We start from the raw sequence: 22,753 nt of genomic DNA, 5'->3' as shown, positions 1-22,753 counted from the left end.
AGTTTTACCTATGAAACAAAACCGGATGTTGTGAACTTTTCATTATAATGCCCTTTATGGAGAAAGTTTCAGATATTAGAAATTTTTGAATTGCATTTGTAGAAAAACAATTAAAACATTTTCTTAAGCCTAGCGGGAAACCATAATGTCAAAATGGGAGCCGCCATTTTGTGTTGTCTGTGAGGATTAGAGGTGGAGTCAGGGCCGTGAGGTAAATAATTGATGGCAATATTCCCAACAAAAATAATTGTCGACAACTCAGCGTAAAGTACAAAGCCAGTTTTGTCCTTTTATCTCAGTTTTATCAAAACGTTTGTGTTTTTATTATAGTTTTTTATTGTTCGCGATCTGCGAGCTTTATTTCACGGAGAATGCGTTGTATGAAATTCACCCGTTTTTGTTTGCATATATTCGGGCATAAATACATTTTTGGCAGTACTTCGTAATATATTTCTGTAAGCGTTGAAGTTTAATGGCGCTTCTAAACGGGCCATGTTTTGCTGCAATTGATGGCTGCAACACATGGCCCGGCAACATTGCAAACAATGTCAGCCACACTATGCAATGTTGCAGTAATGTCCCGGCCATATAGCCAAACATGTTTTGTGTAGCCACTTATGGCCGATATGGCCCCGATGGGTTGCCGAACGATCGCTAGGCTATCGAATTCAACTGCAATATTGCACAGCCAGTTCAATTGTTGTTTCAGTCACTCTCTTTGTTATGGCATAGTGTATCCTTTTCTACGCGACATGAAGTTTGCTATGAGTGAAGTGTGCCTGTTGCTATATTCTGTGTTTTGCGATCAGCTGGATTTTGACAACTACGTAAAAATGGTTACTGGTCTAACAAGACAATTACTGATTTTATTGAAGAAATACATTTGCACCCCGAGTTGTGGGATATAAAAACCGGCTCATAAAAAGATAGAAATTCTAAAAAAGATGCATGGAATGAAATCGCTGAAAAGTTTGGCATAACAAGTAACGAGGCTTACAAAAAATTCAGAAGCCTAAGAACTTACGCAAATAATGAGGAGAAAAAGAAGGAAAGTGGTAGTGCTGGCGGTAAAACAGTAAAGTGGTTTGCTTAAGATGCGATATCGTTTCTCTTTACTCAAAATACCACGAATATAGGATTACATAGTGAAAATGAAAACTTCTAACGTAAGTATCTTTAATAAAATATTTTAGTCATTATAAATGTACATATCTCTGTATTACGTATGTTATATATCGATTGATAAATTGAACTTCTTCCCTCGAAATCTTGTGCAACTTGTTTCCATTCTGTTACTCCTGACGGCATCTGAAAGGCTTAAAGATATACTAAAAATTTTATGCATTCACAGGCGACTGAAACTACATACTGACATCAGTGCTGACCCACGTGAAGTCGTAGAATCAGAAACAACCGACACTTTGGAAGCCGTCGATACTACTCCAAAACCACGTACTAAAAGGCTCAAATTATTATACGCGATGCTGGCGAAAATAAAAACGAATATGCTGCTACTAGATACCTATTATTATTAAATTTAAAAAGTACATAATAGTTACTACCTATGCGTAACATATTTAATAAACCTATGTTAACTTACCTTGATGTATTATTTTAATCCTTCTATAATAGCTGTAGACACCTCTTGTATAAAAGTTGAAATCTAACACTCGGAACAGGTACATAAAACTTTTAAATGAATCTCCTGTTGCCAAAAACCGTAGAGTTATCGCAAATCTCGTGATGGCGATGAAACAGGTATTGCTGTTCTCATGTTTGTATCATTTCTTTTTATTTTTGGTCCAATTTTGTTTAAGAGAAAGTCAAAGTCGCCTTTTGAAATTCTAGCCAAGTTATTGAATAATTTATTATCAAGGCTTATTACTGCTAGACTCAAATTGTCTACAGTTTCACGCCTATTTAAATAAGGTCGAATCCTTAATCTCTTCTTTTTCTGTTCTTTTAAAATTAATATAAGCTGCTGCGACAAGTGTGATTTCATCAGCCATTGTTGCCGGTATGTGTGGCCCGTTTAGGAGTCTGCATCATGGGCCATACTATTGCTGACATATTGCAACACATGGCCCGGCCATAGATTGCTCGGCCATCATCTGCATTAAAACATTTTTGTGATGGCCGGACAATTAATTGCCAATAGTGCAGCCATCAATTGCAGAAAAACATGGCCCGTTTAGAAGCCCCATAAGAGTTTACGAGTGGCATCAGTGTATTAACGAATTATTAATTTTATTATTTTTTTTATCTATTTTTAAACTGACTTGAAAGAAGCTATGCTTTGTTAATTTTAAATTATAAATAAATTAAAAAAACAAATAAATGTATTTATTTATTTTTGATAAAGATGATTGATTGAATATAATTTGAAGATTATATTTTAAAATTCATCTTCAAATTATATTTTAAAATTATAATCAAATCTGACAGATGTAAACCACATAATTTAAAAAAAATGTATTTTTTAGGTACTAGCGATACCACTATTGTGTCGTTTAAGTCGTGTAATGTAAAAAATCGTCAAATATCTCCAAAACAAAATGGCTTATTACTTTCCCTCTTCCCTAATTACATTAAGATGAACGGGCCCAATAGATATGTATGGCTGCCGAGAGATAACGGTGACAAATGGCAACACAGGCTATATAGCTGGTAACATTTTATTTTTCGCTAATAAATGCTCTACCCCGCTAATGGAACATCTGATAGGTAGCTATTGAGTTTCATTATTGGCCCTTTCTAATTATACGACGTAATTATGTTTACAGATACTACATTTTTTGTTACATAATTATTTTAATTAATTTATTATATTTATTCTTAAAACTAATAAAGGAATGTATACAACATAACGTTACTTTAATTGTAGAAGCAAAGTTACTTTTAGGAGAAATCAGATCGTTTTCAAAATGTACTAAAGATTTAAATAAAACTTTAATGGATGTGAATTTATATACGCCCGACATTATATAGCCCCATTTTTTGCAATTTTTTATCCAAATGAGCCTAAGTAACAGCCATAAAAAGCAGATGCCGCAGCCCATGGACACTTATGTTAGAGTTGTCGGGCATTAACATAGGAGAATGCCCTTTTTTATAAAGTTTGGAGATATCTGTTACGAAATTTGACACAACTATTTATTCAAGTTTACTGATTCTATACTAAAGACGAATAGTAACCTTTGGTGTGATTGACTGAACGATCTAGTGTATAAAGCTTTAGCTAAGCTAAAATTCTTTAATGTATATGAGGTTGTAGCTACGCGTTAAATTATTAATATATTAGAATAAATCATCATCATCATCAATGGCTAAACAGCCTTGTGGGCCTTAGACTCCTTAAGTAAATTTAGCCATCACAATCAACAATATCATACATTTATTACGAAATCTACTGATAATTTTATAAAATCTTCTATCTAATATATACGACAATATATGTAAACATGAGTTGCTTTTTTGCTAAAAATAGGAATTAAAAAAAATACGATTGAAAACATAAACAAAATAAGACAATTACACAATAAAATAAAATTACCAAGAATTTTGGTACTAACCAGCTTCTTGTGTTCTTTGTCCTCTTGCCACCAGCTTGTTAAATAAGAACCGCTGTTCTGTCGACTGCCATTCCGTCTAGATGTCCCAACCACTTGAGGCTTTAAGGCGAGAATCTTCGAATAAATACTTGAAATAAAATTCATTCGTAATGTTAGGTTATTGTTTATTTTATAGCTTTCGTTCCGGACTGTTTTATATTTGTTTAACAATATTCACACTCAACTTTGTACATTACATTACAAACTCGTACTGTGAGTGAGCTTGTTAAAAGTTAAAGGACTGAATAAATTCTCAAAAGTGCCGAAGCAAAACGAAATATTTGTCAGGATCTTCATATTGCAAGCATTCGAGTTGTGTTTTTTTTTAATTAGCGGCATACTACATTATCAGCCCATTACAAATTTATGAACCATACAAAAAATCTCTATGTTTGTATATGTGTATGATATATGTTGTGTATATGATACAGTTTTTGCAGAGGAGTGTAGGCCTAGTGACTTCAGCGTGTTTCTCATTCCTGAGATCGTAGGTTCTATCATATCTATATTACGACTCGCTCGTAAGGTGAAGGAAAGGCACGCCTTAGACATATAAAGTTAGCGTGTCAGGCACAGATGGCACATACTTGCCTATAAGAAAAACTTAAATGATGCAGCGTCACTGATTTTGTAGATTTTTCCATCATACAGTAATGTTTACAAAACCCGACGTGTAAACTATAATCATATTTTAACCTGAATTAAATCGATGAAATCCATTAGCAAATCAACAGGTAATCCGCGTCCCGGAGACTTCCATTAAACAGGATTAGGAGACTCGACGGCCCTTATGGCTTATCCCACGTTTTATTCATCCCAATTGTTACAAAAATTTTATTATACTCTGCACTCTATTGAAGGTACTCTGTGTACCTAGATTTCATACTCAATAAGACGGAAAATATTGTTCGTTTTATGCCATAGTGTGCCTCCAATAGATAGAGAGATAATTATAGAGCATTACATATTCTGTATTTTGTATATCGCAATACTTACTGTCTCTTTTTAACTTATCTGTCATCTTGAGTCTCGAAAGTCTAATGTATATAAAACAAAGTCGGGTTTGTTTGAACGCTTATAGCCCGAGAACGGCTGGATTGAATTTCATGCTTTTTGTTGTATTGTGTCCATCCCAAATAGCAGAAAAACTATTAAAACATTAGAAAATACAAAACACTTTAATACAAAAGTCCAATGTTCAAAAAAAAACAATAAACTGTACCTACATTAAAGATTGTATTTAAATAATGATTTCGAATTGAGGAGATATATCCACATTATTATAAATATAGCGAATTATAGATATTAAAAATGTAGAATAATGATAGTAATTAAAAAATAATGACATGTATTGGCTGTCAAATACTATGCGTGTGCTTATGTTTTAATAAAGTAATTGTAATATTTATTTTGTATTCATCGTAATACTTTCTAAAATCCTTATTTAAGTTTCTTCAGTACGTAGTGCTCAGCTAATACTCTAATAAATTCCAAATAAATCAAAGAATATAATAATTTATCCATTCTGTAAACTCTACTGACATTTTTATACACTAAAATAATATTATCGAGTCCAAAGTGAATTCAACAAGTGGGTGCGAATTTTAGAGCTTTACAAATATCTAACGTTTTAAATCTATCACTAGAATGTTTCTGCGTTTTATAAGTAAACAAATAACGTGATATTAACCAGGCTTCTTACAGTTGTGAAAAGAGTTTTTATAATGGCACAATTTCTAAAAAGCGTAAACGTTTAACTCAGCTACAAATTTTGTGTTCGCGAAATCTATCTAGTTTTTCTGGTGATCCATTATTTTTTTAATTACTTCTTATACTACAGAAAACCTTTTATACAAAAGTTTAACTAAGAAAAATATTACATAAACAAAACAAGAAAACGTAAAACATAAACATGACATAGTAGTGTGAAAAAAAAACATATCAGTCTTACATGCAATAGTAGTCTCTCTCACATTTTATACCCTCTAAGGACCTGAAAAATATAGCGTGTAGGCAACCCTCCTTACCTCTACCTTGTTGTATCCTGCCATACCCATAATCATAATCGGGTTTAATGGGTACACTCTATCCAACCACATCTAAATAAATAACGTTTTTATAGAATAGGGGGCAAACGGGCAGGAGGCTCATCTGATGTTAAGCGATACCGCCGCCAATGGACACTCAATGCCAGAGGGCTCGCGAATGCGTTGCCGGCGTTTTAAGAATTGGTACGCTCTTTTCTTGAAGGAGCCTAAGTCGAATTAGTTCGGAAATACTTCAGTGGGCAGCTGGTTCCACAAAGTGGTGGTGCGTGGCTAAACCTGAAACATGAAACATATTTAGAAATGCGCCCTCCTGAAGCTGGATCTGAGCTATGCCTTACTCGTAAAAAATAGCCTTTTTAATCAACAGGAACTAATTAATTAGGAAAAAGCTAAAGAAAGAAATATGCATACTCTGAGCTCGTTGTAGCCCATAGAACTAAGAATATATATGTTATATTACTATTGTACTTAAACTGTGGCTTCAACAATAGATTTGAATTGTATTTACATATCAGGCGAAAGTATCATTATTGGGATTATTTTTTAGGCGAGCGGCGTTTACGGAATAAATCAGTCAAAACTTATATTATCCTTTAAAACAAATTGAATTGTACATTTTGTATACTATCACTATGTAATGATCCTTTTTGCCTTGCCCTCTGCTGGTAGAGGCACTTCTGTTTGTCTATTTAGTTTATTTCATAGAATCAAAATTCGGTGCAAATATCAGAAGATACTTTTAAAACTCCTTAGTGATTGAAGAGTTTATTACCAAGTCTTAATTTGAGTTTAGAAAATATTTTTTTTTACTAACGAGCAGGAGGCTCTCCTGAAGTGATACCACCGCCCATGAACACTCTTAATGCCAGAGGGCTCGCGAGTGCGTTGCCGGCCTTTTAAGAATTGGTACGTTCTTTTCTTGAAGGACCCTAAGTCGAATAGGTTCGGATATACTTCAGTGGGCACCTGGTTCCACAAAGTGGTGGTGCGCTTAACTTAACTTACCTTAACTTCTTCAACGAACTCTTCTCACATTGTGAACTGAATTTGAATTTGTTCTGACTGACAAATGGAGACGAAAAGATCCCTCAATTACTTCTATGCATAGATCGTTTAATGTTTTCTAAAACATACGAAATCCTTCCATCCCTATTGCTTCCACCTATTAAAGTTACTAATGTAGTAAGTTTGGTAAAGTAGCCTCGTAAAGTGTGCAGGTATAGAATTAAAATCACCCGTGCAACCAATCAAAACTTCTGTGCGAGAAAGTTCTCTCTCGTAATGTTAAACAAATAACGTTGAACTACTGTTATTTACAGCAACGAACTTGTATATTTTAATGTATCTCAATACTTGGGACAGGCGTTTTTGAGTGTTATATTAATTATTGTGTTCCAGGCTATCGAACCATCTGCGTTAAATCTACATTAAGTGTTAAAATCTAAGCCAAAATACATGAACACTTGCCGAAGTAGTTTCTGATAAAAATATCTAAATGCTGATTTAGTTGAGCAGTAGTTTATTTTCCGTGTTAGTTTCTGCCTTCGGCTGATATTCAACTAAGTAGTTATCAACCCGGGCTAGTCGATATACCGTATAATCCAATCTATATCAGTCTGAATAAGCGAAGCTGATCGAGCCGAATGGGCTGATTTGTGCTGCGTCAGGCGTCTGCAGCCGCACAGATTATTGCAGATACTACTGATTAATTATTATTGCTGTATTGCCATTTTAAATTAAAACTATAAAACTGGGCTGTGTATTGCTTTTAATAATTGATTTACATGAAGTATTTTTTACGAATAAGCTTTATATTTTATTAATAAAGCATTCTATGTTTAGTATTGCAATACATACTGCAATAATAGAATTATAGCAATTTTTAAGTTATAACTAAAATGGCAAAATTTCTGAAACTAACTTTCTTGTAACTTATCATGTATGAAGTTTTGTGAGAATATAAAGATTATTAATATTAAATTCATTAAATAGACATTTAATTGTATAAGAATTAAAAAATAAGTTATAGCATGACGGTTTATCGATTGATTATTTATACCTGTGCAAAAATTCAATTGCCTTCTTTGACAATAACACATTTTTAACGGACCTTAATTTCTCTTTAACTCGGTCATAAAGTATTATTAACTGCGTCAATAGCTAATGGTTTAAGTAGGTAAGTTTTGATTTAAAAGTACAATAATGAAATCTAGGTATACTTACACCACAAAGCCGTTTATAATCCCAAGTTTTTCTTGTTCTAATATCTAGTCCGATGTAAGCACGATTCTATACGTGAACATACTCCATTTAAAATCGCGAAGACGTTTTACACAAACAATACATTCTCGGGTAGACATACTCTCATTTATTTCGTCTGTGTGTCTGCGTTCCCCTCGATCTTTTGTTAGGGAAGCTTTAAATTCGGTAGGGCTGGTCTGTGTGAAAGATTTGACAAGTTGAATAGTCGTACGTGACGCAACTAAATAAATAAGCTAATGAATAGCATATTTATTTTGAAGTCTTATTGCAAAGGATTTCATTTTTTTATTAACTGTTCTAATTTAAAGAACACCCTTTTTTAACGGATTGAAGCTACGTATTATTACGAGCTTATAATTATTTAACATGATTTCAAGTTTTTCCGACGTTTCGCGTGCTTTACAGCGTGACTGAAGACAAAATGTGTTGAATGTCAAAAAGTATCACAGTAATATTTTTTTAACTTTTAAAGTTAAAAGTTATTTTAATAAAAGACAAAAAATAAAATAAATGTTCTAATTATTTTTGCAAAAAAGGCAGAAATTTAAATTCAAATTGATTTTTATGCCGTGAAGCTTCGTATGAAAAATATTTTTTAAATAAAACTAGAATGTAGCGGCCCTAAGTGTGGTAGTTCGCGCGAAGGGGAAAATTTTCTAGCAGGGGGTTCCAACAATATAACTTGCCACTTCCAATTTTTATTCTATTAGTATTAAATGTATTTTTTTGTTACAGGTAACTCTAACGACTGATTCGTGTCGGGTAAAGTATAAAGCCTAATCCCCTTATAAGAACGAAAGAATTCTAGATTTAAGTATACTATCGTCCTTTACTGTAAAATTGTGCTTACGCTGTGATAAGAAGAAACAAATGAGTACTTTGAAACAGGTTTATTAGGCTCCATGCATGAGAAAATAAAGATTACATAAATTTATCATAATAGTACAATATATTATATAAACCAAAGTACACTAAACAAACCTAAATCGAGAAGGTTTGTGCGCAATGTTTACGTTTTTTTTTATACTTATTCTTATTATTTAGACATGAATAGAAAAATATATATATATAGACATAAATAAAGCTTTTGCTACTTAGTAATAATAATTATTCTAATTGCAAAATGAATAGAAATCGGTCCGTTGGTTTTTAAAATTACGAATATGAATGAACATATAAAATATTTTTAAACTAAAGATAGTTGATGTTCTCGGCTGATCTAGTCCTAGGAACGTCACAAGTTTTTGGCGTTTTAGCGATCATGTAATGTTGTAGTAAAACAGTGCTTGTAAAAAATTGCAGCAATCACACGGATAATTGTATGTGATTTGTACCGAAAATAGAGCTGTAACTCAAAAACTAGCTGCTTCCGAATGTAGTCACGTAGTGCGCAGGTGATTCTTACGTGAAATACATTATGGCGGCCATTTTGTTTTGTATTAAACACTGCTATAGTTAAATATGTATTGTTATTAGTTATTAGGTATAATAGAGGTTTTCAGTTATAAAATGTGTAATTATAATTCAAGAAAGAAAATATAACATCGCGTTTTGCTATAAATAATTTTGGAAAAATTTATTTTCAGTAGGTACAGTTAAAAATCACTTTATTACACATATTTTTCTTTAGTAATTGTATTAAAATACCTTTAGTTAACCAGGTAAAATAAGTCGATACAAACGAACAAAATATGTTTTACGTCCTGAAATTGAGGATGAAATCAAATTAAATAAAAGATGTCATCTTTTGCTTCCATTTTTTTAATAATATATGTAGGACGTTCATTTAAAGTTTTTAGTATGTGATAGAGATATAGTAAAATAGGAACCCGCCTATGGTGAAGGACACTGCCAGAAGGCAAGTGCGTAGTCGACCTTTTAATATATAAATACTTTAGTAGTCAATATTTTTAACTAACATAAATATGGAGCCAAAGGTCGGTTGTAAATCAACATGTAAAATCAGTATTCAGTTCTTGTTCGTAACTTGCTCGCAGCTGTAACTTCTAATCAACGCGAAAAAGGGAAGATATTTTTTTAAGAGAATACTTAGTATGAAAATTCGCTATCGGATTATGATAAAAATTTAAATTCAAGACATAAAGTCTAGCTTAAAGAAAAAGTAGACTTAATTTAAGGCAAAGCTCCGCCAAGGTATTGGAAAATAAAGTTATTGATAAGAAAACTATGTATGCCAATAAAACAGGTGCAGACCCTGACTCTTTTAAGCCACACCTCATCCGCGGACCCCTTCATAAACCACTTCACATCGAAATCAATGCCGGGTTTTTGTATCACACTCTCCTAATGTAACATCAACGCTACAAATATTGAATGAACTTCGAAATTGCATACAAAAATGTCAGGATCGCTGTCTGTATTTTAAGTTTCGGAATACCTACGCGGGACTTTGAATGTACCAGACTCTGACATGCATCAATACGGTTAAAACAGCCATAGACGTCGAAATATGAATACACATTTATTTGCTGCTTTTTTTGGTTTCTTCAAGCTGACAGTGTCTAAAAGTGACAATTTAAAACTAGGGCAGAAGTGGGAATATCCTGTGATGCAACTAACGGCTATCTTAAATAAGCATATAACTCAGAATAAATATTTCGGCCCCGTTGAAATGCTTGAAAGACATATTACGACACTAAGCTTGTGAATTTTATGAAGATAAAGTAATAAACTTGAATCGTGTTACCGAACAAAATATTTCTATATAAATAAACCTTAAATATGTTTCGAGTGAACATCGTTGGGAAAATCACGAGTAAAAACATTTTCTGTTAGCGTACTCTTTTTCTGGTGGCTTCTCTTTGGTATATAAATTTACTTTCAGTAATGTACATATAGGTAACAAATATATAACAATTGTGAACTAAATGCGATATTTCTGGCCTATTTTTTAATTGACCGTCCCATTTGGCGGCAAGTGGAGACAAGTGGAGGCATTACTTAAAATTGGGGTGCCTAAGAAAATTCAGTACAACGTAAAGCAATCAAGTTAACTACTGTGGGTTATTTACAATTGATACACCGCACGATCATAACAACCCTCGTATAAAAACCTTTTCACACACTCACACATTCACTCATACTAAATGTCTTATAAGACATAGTTGTAATACTAAAATTACTTTTTTAACTGTTTTAAACATGTACCAAACCAATAAAAATTGTTATTCAGTTCCCCCCAACACAAAAACTTCCTAGAGATATATTAATTTTGACAACACTTTTGCTATAATGTAGTTCTAATTATTTATTTAATAAACACTTGTACATACATATTTTTAATGGATTGCCTTGATGTCACTTATTTAAATATTCATTAATTTATGGTAATTTTAAGTTGATATTACGAAATTGTTTAATACGATAACTTTAATCTAATCTTCAACGACCTTTAATTAATACCTTAATTAAATTATAAAAGATTTTCAAGTAACGTAATAACAGGATCAAAATTAATTATTCGCAAAGTTTGAAATGATCGTCACCCTTAGATGGAACATCCATTATTCATGAATTTGTAAAGAAAATTTATCACAAGGAAATTGTTCGGTCTGGCGATGGACACGGGTTTTCATTTTTAATTAGTTCCCTGTATTTTCTATGTAACAAACGCTGAGGTAAAGTCGAATTTGCTTTCGAACTACAGGAATCCGAGACATTTTACTGACGTAGAAATCACCACCTAAGAATATGTATGTCCATGCGTCGGGTTGTCTCTCTGCCTAAAATATGGCGATGGGGCCGATGGCTGGCCATCACCCCCACCACCGTTCACAAGTATGAAGCATGCTTCATACTTGTGAACGGGTGCTTCTTGTGGTGACTGGTCGTACTTGAATTCGTGTATGTTTATACTATAAACAACTAATATCACCGCATACACCACACGTGTTTGCGTGTTGTTGTCATGAGTATGTAAGTGCGTGCTCCTATTTCACCATGTCTTCTGCGTCATAGAACAGGGGGCAAACGGGCAGGAGGCTCACCTGTTGTTAAGTGATACCGCCGCCCATGGACACTCTCAATGCTAGAGGTCTCGCGAGTGCGTTGCCGACCTTTTAAGAATTTACAATATACACAAAGTAATTGTAAAATGGGTAAGTTTAAAAGTGGTTCGAGAAAGCATCATCGCTATGACAGGAGAATAATGAAGTAGGATGAATAACAATGTAATTTCTTTTGTTATCAAGATAGGAAGCTTTCACTGATTCCTTCCGGCTCATAATAAGCTTTACAAAGGTAACCTTTGTGACGTCACATCCGACTTGCCGCCAAAGGCTGTATTATCATACAATTAAACTCCTTCACAGTATCGCTTGTCAATAGAGCTCAATGTGTTACATATAAAATCTTAAATTTTTATTAAGTACAGAGAAAAGCGTGTATAAAACGCAAATTATAAAAAATATATTTGGTACTCATTCATTTATTCTAGTACTAGACAAGACCATAAATACTAAAGCAAAGAATTTGTATGTACATTTTCTATTACTGATTTATATCTACTTAGCCGGAACCATAATGGAATAATAAATCGATAAAAACGTGTATGTTTACATACGTATTCATTGTTCCAAAAGTTATTTGTATGTCATAGCAAATCTTTTGATATTATACAAGATGTAAAAGACAAAAATATATAGTATATATGCTTGTGTTCGCTTTAAAAATATTTTACATTAGTTTGACCATATCGAATGTTACCCTCAAAATAAACAGCTGAAAATAACTGATTTTTTTCGAATAGAGCAAAAGATAATATGATATGATATATATTAGTTTTTATGTAGTATAGTTAGTATTTCAGTAATAAAGATCATGTTAGCGAATACATCAACCAAATCAATATTTGAGAACCGGAAAGAAAAACTTTGGTTCTAAAATACAGCTGTTTGTTTTAATGTTTAATTAAAAAGAGTAATAAGAGTTTCTTGTCCGTTATATGGCCATTTATTGATAACTTGCAGTAAATGTATTTTTTTACGTACGACGAATAAGTGAAGTTACCTATATTGAATTCAGAATTCTCTATGGGTAACGTGAGACGAATGCGGATATAGTTGTATAGTATCTAATTAAGACGTCCGGGAGAGCCTCCGAGCCGTTAATTAAGGCTTCGCGGGATTGAATTTCTTTCGTCCCGACCTTTTTCGAAAAATCAGGATTAATTGGGGACAACACGTTAAAGAAATGGGATCTAAATAATTAAGTGCAAAGTATATGATATACTGTACTTTCTTGGTCTGATTTGCAGAATCGTTAAATCGCAATTTAAGAGAGTATTAATATGCAATGTGTAGTCATATTTTCGTGTGATAATCCACTCGTGTCCAACAGGTGGCCGAAGAATAAGTTTACAATCTCCTGCGTACACGGCAATTTTTATGACCAGTCTTATAAGACACCGCGTTCGTTGAAACATGTTTTTTATAAAACATATCCCTTACAAATCATTCAGCTATTCGTTATTAATATTTATTCAATAAACTATGTATCATTCATGAAATATGTATGAAAGAAATACATTTGTATAAAAAAGCGGGAAAATCACAAGGACTCTTGAAAATTGCGCTCCAGGTTACACGGCCGATCAATATCCGGTCAAGTGTGTGTCGGTTGACTAGAGCATTCCGTGCTTATGTATGCTTCTTTATACTTATTAAATGTATATAAAAACGTGTGTTTTTGACTGATACGTCAATCCAGAAGTTCAAAATTTGTAGATAAGAGTCATAAAGTAGATCTGATTTTGTGTATATATTGTTTCTTTCTAATTGGGAAGTTTACTAATTTACTTCTTATAATATTATTGCCATAAAGTAGATGTGTGTTTGTGTATATATTCTTTCTATATTTAATAGTTATACTATTATGTATTATTTACTTTAAATAATTATAGTCGTTGAAGCCTGTTCCCAAATAAGTGCATTTTCATTCATACGATCAATTCGATACTTATTTATTGAACTTCACATAAATTCAATTAGTTTTAATTTAAGTAAAAGAAGCTCCGCAACAATTTAATAATGTATTCAAAAGATTTTCTCAGCGAACCCCATGAACGACTTACCTACAATAATTTTCAAATAAACATTTCTATGAACAAGAAATCCCGATCACAAAGAATATTGTTCCTGGAACTCGATTCATTTCGTCAAAGCTATCACTGTCCCCGGTTTATTAATATTTCGCGTGGCGCCATCTTGCAAGAACAACTGACATTTATGATGCGAATAATGCCGTATATTGAGAAGGGCTATAAATCACCACAATCCACGCCATATATTTGATGCTGCTGTTATTAATAGAAATCGTACGATGTAACGTTTATAAGAAGATAAATGCCAATGAGACTGTTTCTTTTTTATATATTATTACTTTTCACAGAAAACACCAAAATTCACTGAGAGGTCAGGTACCAAGGATAGTACCTGAAAGGCTTCACCACAGTAAAAATAATTCTTTATAAAGTAAATAGTTAAAAAAACAGTCCAAAAACAAAACAACAAACAAAGAAAAAAACATTTCTATATATAATTATTAATCATTTCTGATGAAGCCTGGCTAAAAATACCTTGCAATTTTCGGGTGCTATTATAAGATTTTAGCGTAAACAATTAACAAAGCAAAGAACAATATACGAGGTTGTCCTCTCTTCGTTTGTTGTAGGTTTCTGATAGCAGTTTTTCGTTTCTTTGTACTTATTTTTTTACAATTTATACAAATAATATACACGCTACTACTACGCACTCACGAAAATTGGTGATTCATAAATGAGTGGTTTTAAAATCAAATAGAACATACATGACTGATATTACCGTGGTTGTGTTTTCGTCACAATATATGAAAAGCATTATTCGATTTCACGTATTAAATGAATACAAATAATAAGTTTTACTTTAAAACACAAATATACATAAAGGTTAACGGAATATTTATGAGCAAACATCGGGTGTATTTTTTTCTATCTTATTAATTATAATTGGTACTATTTTTTGCAACGTGTATTAAATAAATAATTAATTCTTATATCAAGACAGAGTCGTTCACATAAAGACCTTACCGAATTTTATGTGAAATTCTTTGTTTAAGATCTTAAGATTATTTCGATCTAGCTCTTACGGGTAAAGTCCCACCGTTAAATAGACCATAACTCTATCCACATATGGACTTTTTTGTAAAGTGAAATGAGATATTGATTCTTAAGCAAAAGTTTTCTTTCTACGTTAGTTACTTGAAATAATTCAGCTCACAAATTTCTAAATTCCTACTTGAAACAGCTCCACTCTCTAGTGGATTGTTACTTTGTAAAAAATCTCGGTCAAAATTATAATGTAGCCTCAAGTCGTAACTCAAGAAACGGTGATTTACAGCAACGAAATAACTTAAGACAAAAACTCTGAGAAGCCCTCAGAGCTCGCGATCAACTTAATTAAATTGTCAGGTTTCACTTAGCTTTATACATCAAGTTAATTAGTTCTTATACTTGAAAGCGTTAGATGGAAGCTTTTTATGACATCAAGCATCACAGGGCGGAATTAGCTTGCTATGAGACGACTAGCCTTTTTAAATGTTTAATAGTGTATTATAATAAACAGGACCTTCAAAGCGAAGATTCTTAGAACTTAATATTAGTACCAGAATTTGGTAATAAAAAAATATCCGTATCTAGACTTAAGTTCGGTGGTGGATATTATAGATACGTTCAAATATATGTTAAATTTAACACTGGTTAAAGCATCAACTGGATTAAATGGTTCAATACATGAGCTTATAACCAACATTAAATTTGGGGTAGTGTATTACAACGCTCTACTAACTTCATATAAATTGGCTTATTTAGGGGTTTCTAGATCTTAGTGACACTTAAATTTAAGTCTTGACATATTGAAATTAAAAGACTATCAGAAATGAGAATGTAGTATTACAATTTATGAGTGTGGAATAAACTTTAGGCTTGTTTTGGCTTAAAGTGTGCAATGATTGCTAACATTTTATTTACGTTTTAATTATCTACTAAAATATATAGATATTTATTAATTTTAACTAATATTACACAGTTTCCACGTCATCTTAATACATATTTGTATGAAAACCGAATGTAATATTTGTTGATTTACATGTTAACAATTTAATGTGAATTTATGAAAATAATCAGGAAATTTGCCACAGAATTTTAACGTATACCTGGCACTTGTCAACCCATTACTGCTTTGAGCTTTCTAATTGCCCGGCTCCTGGCACCCGAGACGATTATGCCCGGGTCAACGTCATGCTCGTGTTTAACCGGTTTACATTTTACGATTGATCTGGGAATTATATATCAAAATATTGATTTATTACACATGTGGTATAGTTAGTTTCTACGCCTTTGATTTGAGAACTGGCAGTGAATGTACAGAAGCATTTAATGTATATTTCTTTTTTGACGTTCTTATGTGTTCATTATGTTACCTACATGAATTAGAGTAGAGAAATTACATGAATAAAAAAATAAATAAATACATGAATAAGAGTAGAGAAATTACATTAATAAAAAAATAAATAAATACATGAATTAGAGGTAATGAAAATTTGTTTGTACGGTTTGTTTTATTCCGTTATGTAAACTTAATTCCAAATATAATTTTCTTTTATATACATATTATTGCGTTATACTTTGGCTTCGAAGTTTTAACAGATGAACATCATTTTATATTACATTTATAGAAAAAATAATAGCAAAAGTAATTAGTCCAAGCTTATAAAAGAGGAAAACAAGCGCAAACGAAGACAAAAAGCTACAACTCTTTGAACTTAAAAGTAATTAGCGACAAATAGGATATTTTGACTTTCCACAGCAGATTTCGTCCTAATTAAAATCATAAAACAACGTGTATAAATTTCATAATCACGCTCTTTCATTCTATTTTATTACTTTATGTAGCCAAGTTCACATTTCAAGGATCGTTTTGCTTGCTTAAATGTCATTGCTTAAGGCGGCGTCCATGCGTCGGGTCTCTCCTTAAAATATGGCGAGCTGGCCGATGGCTGGCCATGCGTCATACTCGTGAACGCGTGCTACTTCTATTCTTGGTGGTACTGGAATTCGTGTATGCGGTGATATTAGTTATTACGACTACGTGTTGTTCCCATGAGAATGTTAGTACGTGCTCCTATTTCACCGTGCCTCCTGCTGATAGAGGACAAAAACATTTGTTTTTAATTTGTATTATTATAATTAATGACTGAAGATGTCATGTGGAACATGATGTAATGGTTGCAACTCCTCACAAACGCTGTGTAAAACAAAACTTGGCGATTAAAAAGAGTGGCGAAGAGTTCATTTCCAGGTCTTCTCTTCCGTTCTACGCCCTTGATTTGAGAACTGCCAGTTAATCTAAAATTGGAAGCATTTCATTGAATTTTTGATTACCGAATATTTGAGACGTAGGCAAATAGAAACTGTATGTAGCGTCTTATTAAGTAAATATAAGCCTTATATCAAGTAAATGCTTTCTACTTGAGACCTTTTGATATATATCTTATAAACAAATATCTTAAAATATTCTTAAACCTAATATTATGAATATAGCCTCAATTAATTAATGTTTTGTTACGTTTAATTGGTTACACACTGACATGAGAGGGATTATGGTAATATATACAATAATGTACGTTTAGAATGAGTGAAGTTTGATATAATAAAAAGCCAGGTACATATAATAATTAACATTTCATACCATTAATTGTCCTAACTTGTTTAATATAAAAACTTAAAATTTTGAAGCTAATCCAGTATTCTATTTTAAACCCAACGTTCAAAAGTAGAAGGTTTTAGCGAATCTATAGTATACTAGCTGACCTGGCAAACGTCGTTTGAAAATTAGGGCTTATATGTATTTACTAATGCTGTATTATAAAAAAAAATCGATTTTATGTTTTGGTTTAACTTTTTCTTACCACTCTGCTGTTGTTTACTACGTGACTTTTTTCTTTATATGTATATAGTAAAAACTACTTCTGTAGTGATATTGCATACCTTGGATTACCCGGCGAACAAATGTAGTGTAATCATGGATTAGTAGCCACAAAAGGCTCCCATAACCTAATATTTATGATAAATTAAACATTACCTCAATCGAGAATTTACGTGGTTGAACTCAAGTTTTAAGCAAAATAAAATACTCCTTATAAAGAAATATAAAACGATATATTTTTTGTATATAATTATTAAGTTTATTTCTTATACAATCTGATTACAGCTGAAATAACCGGCTTTCCAGTGTCAAAAACTAGTGCACATCTATTACACTTAAGATCTTTGCTCAAAGGTTAGAAGAATGTTTCGCAAAGTTATAACCGATTAACAAATATTACTTTGTTGTGTTCTTTTAAGAGTTGAAAGTATGACTAAATTATAAAATAGTCTAATTTTAGAAGAATTTTCTGAAACGCAACGCATCACCGTATCATCTTTCTCTTTACATTTATCACCATTATTAATTAACTGTTTTACAATTTTGAAACCTAATTATTAATTTTACGTTTTCGCGCCTGTATAAAACTTTTAACATATGCGTAGTATCATCAAGCAATCAAATGTAACAATATTATTTCATTTTGTTCAGTGTTCTTGTTGCTTAAAAGCCTCGGGGATTCAAAACATTACATAGCGAAGTGTTGTTTTAAACCTCTCGGCCCAACAAAGGATTTACTTTTAGCTGTTTTAAAATATAAAAATTAAGGGACCTCAACGCTACAAAGTGTGTGTGAAGAAGTGGTCATGATCCCTGGCTCGTTTCAACACCAAAGGATCCGAATCAATGCAATATCATCAACATCACCTTGATGCCTGGAAGTCTTCCACTATCAAGGCATTCTTTTTTTTTTTTTTTATTGGACCACAAAATTAGGACAAACACATGTCAACATCAACTTACATTCGAAATATAAAAAAATGCGGTGCCGTCCCTATGACATGTGGACACGACCAGCGAAATTAAGTGAATACAATAAAGTGTCAAAACAAAAAAACAAACAAAAATCTAAAAATAATAGCTATAAAGAATGAAAACACTATAAACAAGAAAATAAATTATTGGTACTGAGTCCTAATTCTACTCTTTGCTGAGGCCAGCGAACCATGAAAAATATCAAAACTCTGTGCAATATCATTATGGTGGCGACACAACCTATTAATTGGAGAGTTTCTGCCAACTCTTTTGCGAACTAGCGAACTGAGGAATCGACTCCCGATGGGGGTCTTCCCTGAGAGATACGATCTTTAACTATTAAAAGATAGAGTGTATTCTTCCGTCAAAGATCAATAGATTTCCATGGGCTGCGTTGACTGCCTTTTATAGACGTCTCGTAGGCTCGTTTGCCTCCCTATTATATAAAAACATTATTATGCTACTAAGCAACATATATACATCTTGATATAGGGCAAAAGTCATATTAATTATTGTTTTTGTTTTTCCGTTTTCGCATGTGTCTGTATTTATTGTTTCGAGAACAAATCGTGCGATCCCTGAAAATAGGTTCGAACCCAGGCTTTGCATCAATGGAGTTTCTGTGTATGTGCGCATTAAAAACCCTCGTATGGTAAAGGAAAATAACGTGACGATACTGGCATGCCTTACACAGAAGGCTGAACACCTAATTTCCTATTAAAAAAATAATTGATCACGAAACATAACAACATACGAAACATAAATCTGAGATTCCTAAAACAATCTCGCTATAGTATTAGTTATTTATTTAGGTAAAATACTATTTAACAATTAGACATATTTCTAATAAATATTATAAAACCTCTCATAGTATCTATATTTTGCTTTCGACAGAGGAGAACAAACCTATCCTGTAACTCAATATTATGTTAGAAACTCGGCTCGAAGTGAATTGTGAATTTTTTAAAAGTCAACATCTCTATGAAAATGTGCTACCTCGTCTCGAGACGAAGTCTTAAGCTTATTAAGTCTTTGCAATTGTTTACTTTGAACAGGAATTTTATAGTAACTTATTGTACGATACGATACGATAGTACTATACGGTACGAATTATATAGTGAGAGAGCGCAATTATGCATATCTATTATTTTACTTGAGAAAAAAAAATATCTTAGATTAAATCATTTGTTAAACTAGCCAGTATACTATAAGATTTTTAAAACACAATTTTTTAATATTGTGTAAATAAATAATTTTAGTCTTAATTTTATTATTCTAATAAAACTTGTTAATACATAATTAGTAATATTCATAATGCAAATTATTGCCTGCTCTACAGATACTAAAGAATTCCTTGGCTCAACAGCCCAATAATACTTCGCGGTGGATTATTTGTTCGTAATATTCATTTAGTTATTTGTTATGCAATTGTTTTTCAGTGACCGCTCTAAGAGAGCATTGGGATGAGGCCAACGCACGCGTACTCCAGCGAAAGGCTCAACTCGACGCCATGTTGGGCGATTCGCAGCGATACGAAGCGCGCAGGCGCGATGCAGACGCGTGGCTCTCGCGTATGGAGACCAGGCTGGCCGCCATGACTGCGCCTGGGCACACAGCTGACGTTCTCGAGATGCAGCTTAGAGAACAAAAGGTATTGATCGATAGATATACTGTGTGTCTGTGTGTGTCTCTCCGCGACCAACTCCACTGACTGATCAAGGTAGACCGCGGACAATTTCTTTATTGGCGGAAGTCATATTCTGGTCACTTGTTGCAAAGCAAGTCCTTAGAAATTTAGTCGAGCGGGCCTAATGGCATCCGCCTAGATATGTACATAGTTTTACCTTCATTTGGATGGAATGGCTTAATTAACCTCCAGGGTTGTCAAGAAAAGTGAGTACGAATTCTTAGAGGACCGACAGCGCAGTCGCGAGCATGAGATATGATAAGTCTCCTGACCGTTTGCTCGCTGTTCTATAAAAAGAACCTATATAAAAAATACGACATTTAGATGATTCGCACCATCTCTATTTAATTTGCCCTCAGAGCCTAAACCATTTTTTTTATAAATCACATCGCGTCACCAAAATAAAATACATACTATCAGCGCATATCAGTTTTAATTCTATTTCATGCTTTCATGAAGCCAAGATATCTATAACTGAGCTATCACATAACCTAATCTCAACGAGTCGAACCGCAAGTCTGCGTCCAAGAGCCAGCCAAATTCTAACTTAAATCGCTTTGAATCTATATCAGCTTCTCACTAAATCTATTACAGACGTATAAGAAGATTGAAAAAAAATATAAAAATAAATTGCACAAGCAACCCTGATGGCTGGCTTGTTATAATAACATGCAAACCCCTTTCCCCTATCGAGCGGTGATTAGCAACTACATAGGGCTGTCGAACGCAGAATTATATAATCTAAGTTGAACCGTTCTTAATAGATTGCTAAATCTTGTAATTTGTGTTTTTTTAACACGATTGAAACTATACTAATATTGAGATATGCAAAAAGTAAGATTTGAGAGTTTTTAAAAATACCTGTGGTGTACAAATAGTTATCAAAGTAATACAAATTATAGATTTTTCAATTATTTAATCGTAATTTGGTATAAAAAAGAAAAGTACCAGTGTGCTTTTAACAAAGGCTTAAAGTGTTTTAAATCAAACTGCAGGATTCAATCTTTAAAACATTGAAAGCCCTGAAAGTCAGCATGTCTGGAAAGCTCGGAACTTACAAGTAATTCAATCAAAAGTTTCTTTAATTACATTAAACTTATGTTCCGCTTTTAATCACGTACGTCATTAGTAGCTACAGCTGTATATTTTCTTATTTTCTACTAGTCTTATCATTCTCTATGTTAAACTGTGTTTATTTAAGCAAATTAACCTTATATATTATAAAACAATAATCTTTAAGAAGCATATGTTTATGAACCAAAGTAATAAAGAACTCATTACGCTTGCATGAACTAATATTATTAGCTTTGACAACTTTATCTTCAAAGCATATATTCGCTGAACTAAATATATACTGGAGAGTTAGGATACATAATATTTATGACAATGGAGCCTTTGTTAGACTTTTTATTTAGTATTTTGGGATACCACTACGTCAGTCTTTGACCTCATTATTCTGTATACATCATACTTATAGTATAACAGACCCTACTAGTACTAGTGAATAGTTTTTATACATAATGCTTTATGCGCATTATATTGGTACTGATAATTTATTTGTTATTTTCAGTCGTTCCATGCGGAAGTACACCAGTACAAACATCAGATTGAATTGTTCGGTCAGCTCACGCAGAGGCTGATAGCTGTGTACCGAAACGATGACACTACAAGGATCAAACGTGCAACAGAAGCGATCAATCATCGGTACAACGAGCTTAACAATAGGTAAGCAATGTTATGAAATGTTACATGCATACAGTAATGTTATGTTAACACTATGCATATTAAATTATAGATTTATTAAACTTATATAGCCTTTTGTTGATTGTTACTACTCTTAGCAAACTAAATTAAATTAAATTAAACATTAAAATTAACGAGGAAAACGTCTATCAAATTTATTGCGATAAGTTCACAGTTTAATCAGCAGAGGTCACTGAACACAATTTCTCATTTAAACACAGATGGCGTTGATATTCATACTTAGGAAGTTACTAAAGTTCATACTTAAGGAACATTTTCTTCAGTTGTCTCTGTATAAAATATTTTTTTGATACTATGTACTTAATATTTTAAAGCATGCCTTATAATATATTTTGTCGTTTATCAATTGAGTACGCATATCGCCTCGCCTAAGTGAGCAAAATGTACAGCCTTGGTTCAAATAACGCTAATATGCTCAAATAATCG

General features: G+C 32.6%; 1 protein-coding gene and 1 long non-coding RNA gene across 6 annotated transcripts in view; both read left to right on the top strand.

The window, feature by feature from the left end:
* LOC111000702 (dystrophin, isoforms A/C/F/G/H) overlaps positions 1-22,753 on the top strand; it is a 328,798-nt gene that overhangs the window by 90,619 nt on the left and 215,426 nt on the right. For all 5 annotated transcript variants that reach the window (XM_045631069.1, XM_045631068.1, XM_045631072.1 and 2 more), the window contains 2 exons: positions 20,316-20,527; positions 22,134-22,288. In XM_045631069.1, the coding sequence (XP_045487025.1) occupies positions 20,316-20,527; positions 22,134-22,288 (367 nt within the window). The remainder of the gene's footprint in view (positions 1-20,315; positions 20,528-22,133; positions 22,289-22,753) is intronic.
* LOC123689726 lies at positions 1,037-1,599 on the top strand. The gene is made up of 2 exons (XR_006750635.1): positions 1,037-1,166; positions 1,352-1,599. It is a non-coding gene; the product is annotated as an uncharacterized LOC123689726 (long non-coding RNA).

This window comes from Pieris rapae, chromosome 14 (genome assembly GCF_905147795.1).
Source record: "Pieris rapae chromosome 14, ilPieRapa1.1, whole genome shotgun sequence".
NCBI classification, from domain to species: domain Eukaryota; kingdom Metazoa; phylum Arthropoda; class Insecta; order Lepidoptera; family Pieridae; genus Pieris; species Pieris rapae.
Note: the sequence above shows the minus strand (reverse complement) of the source record. Positions and strands in the feature narration are given on the sequence as shown.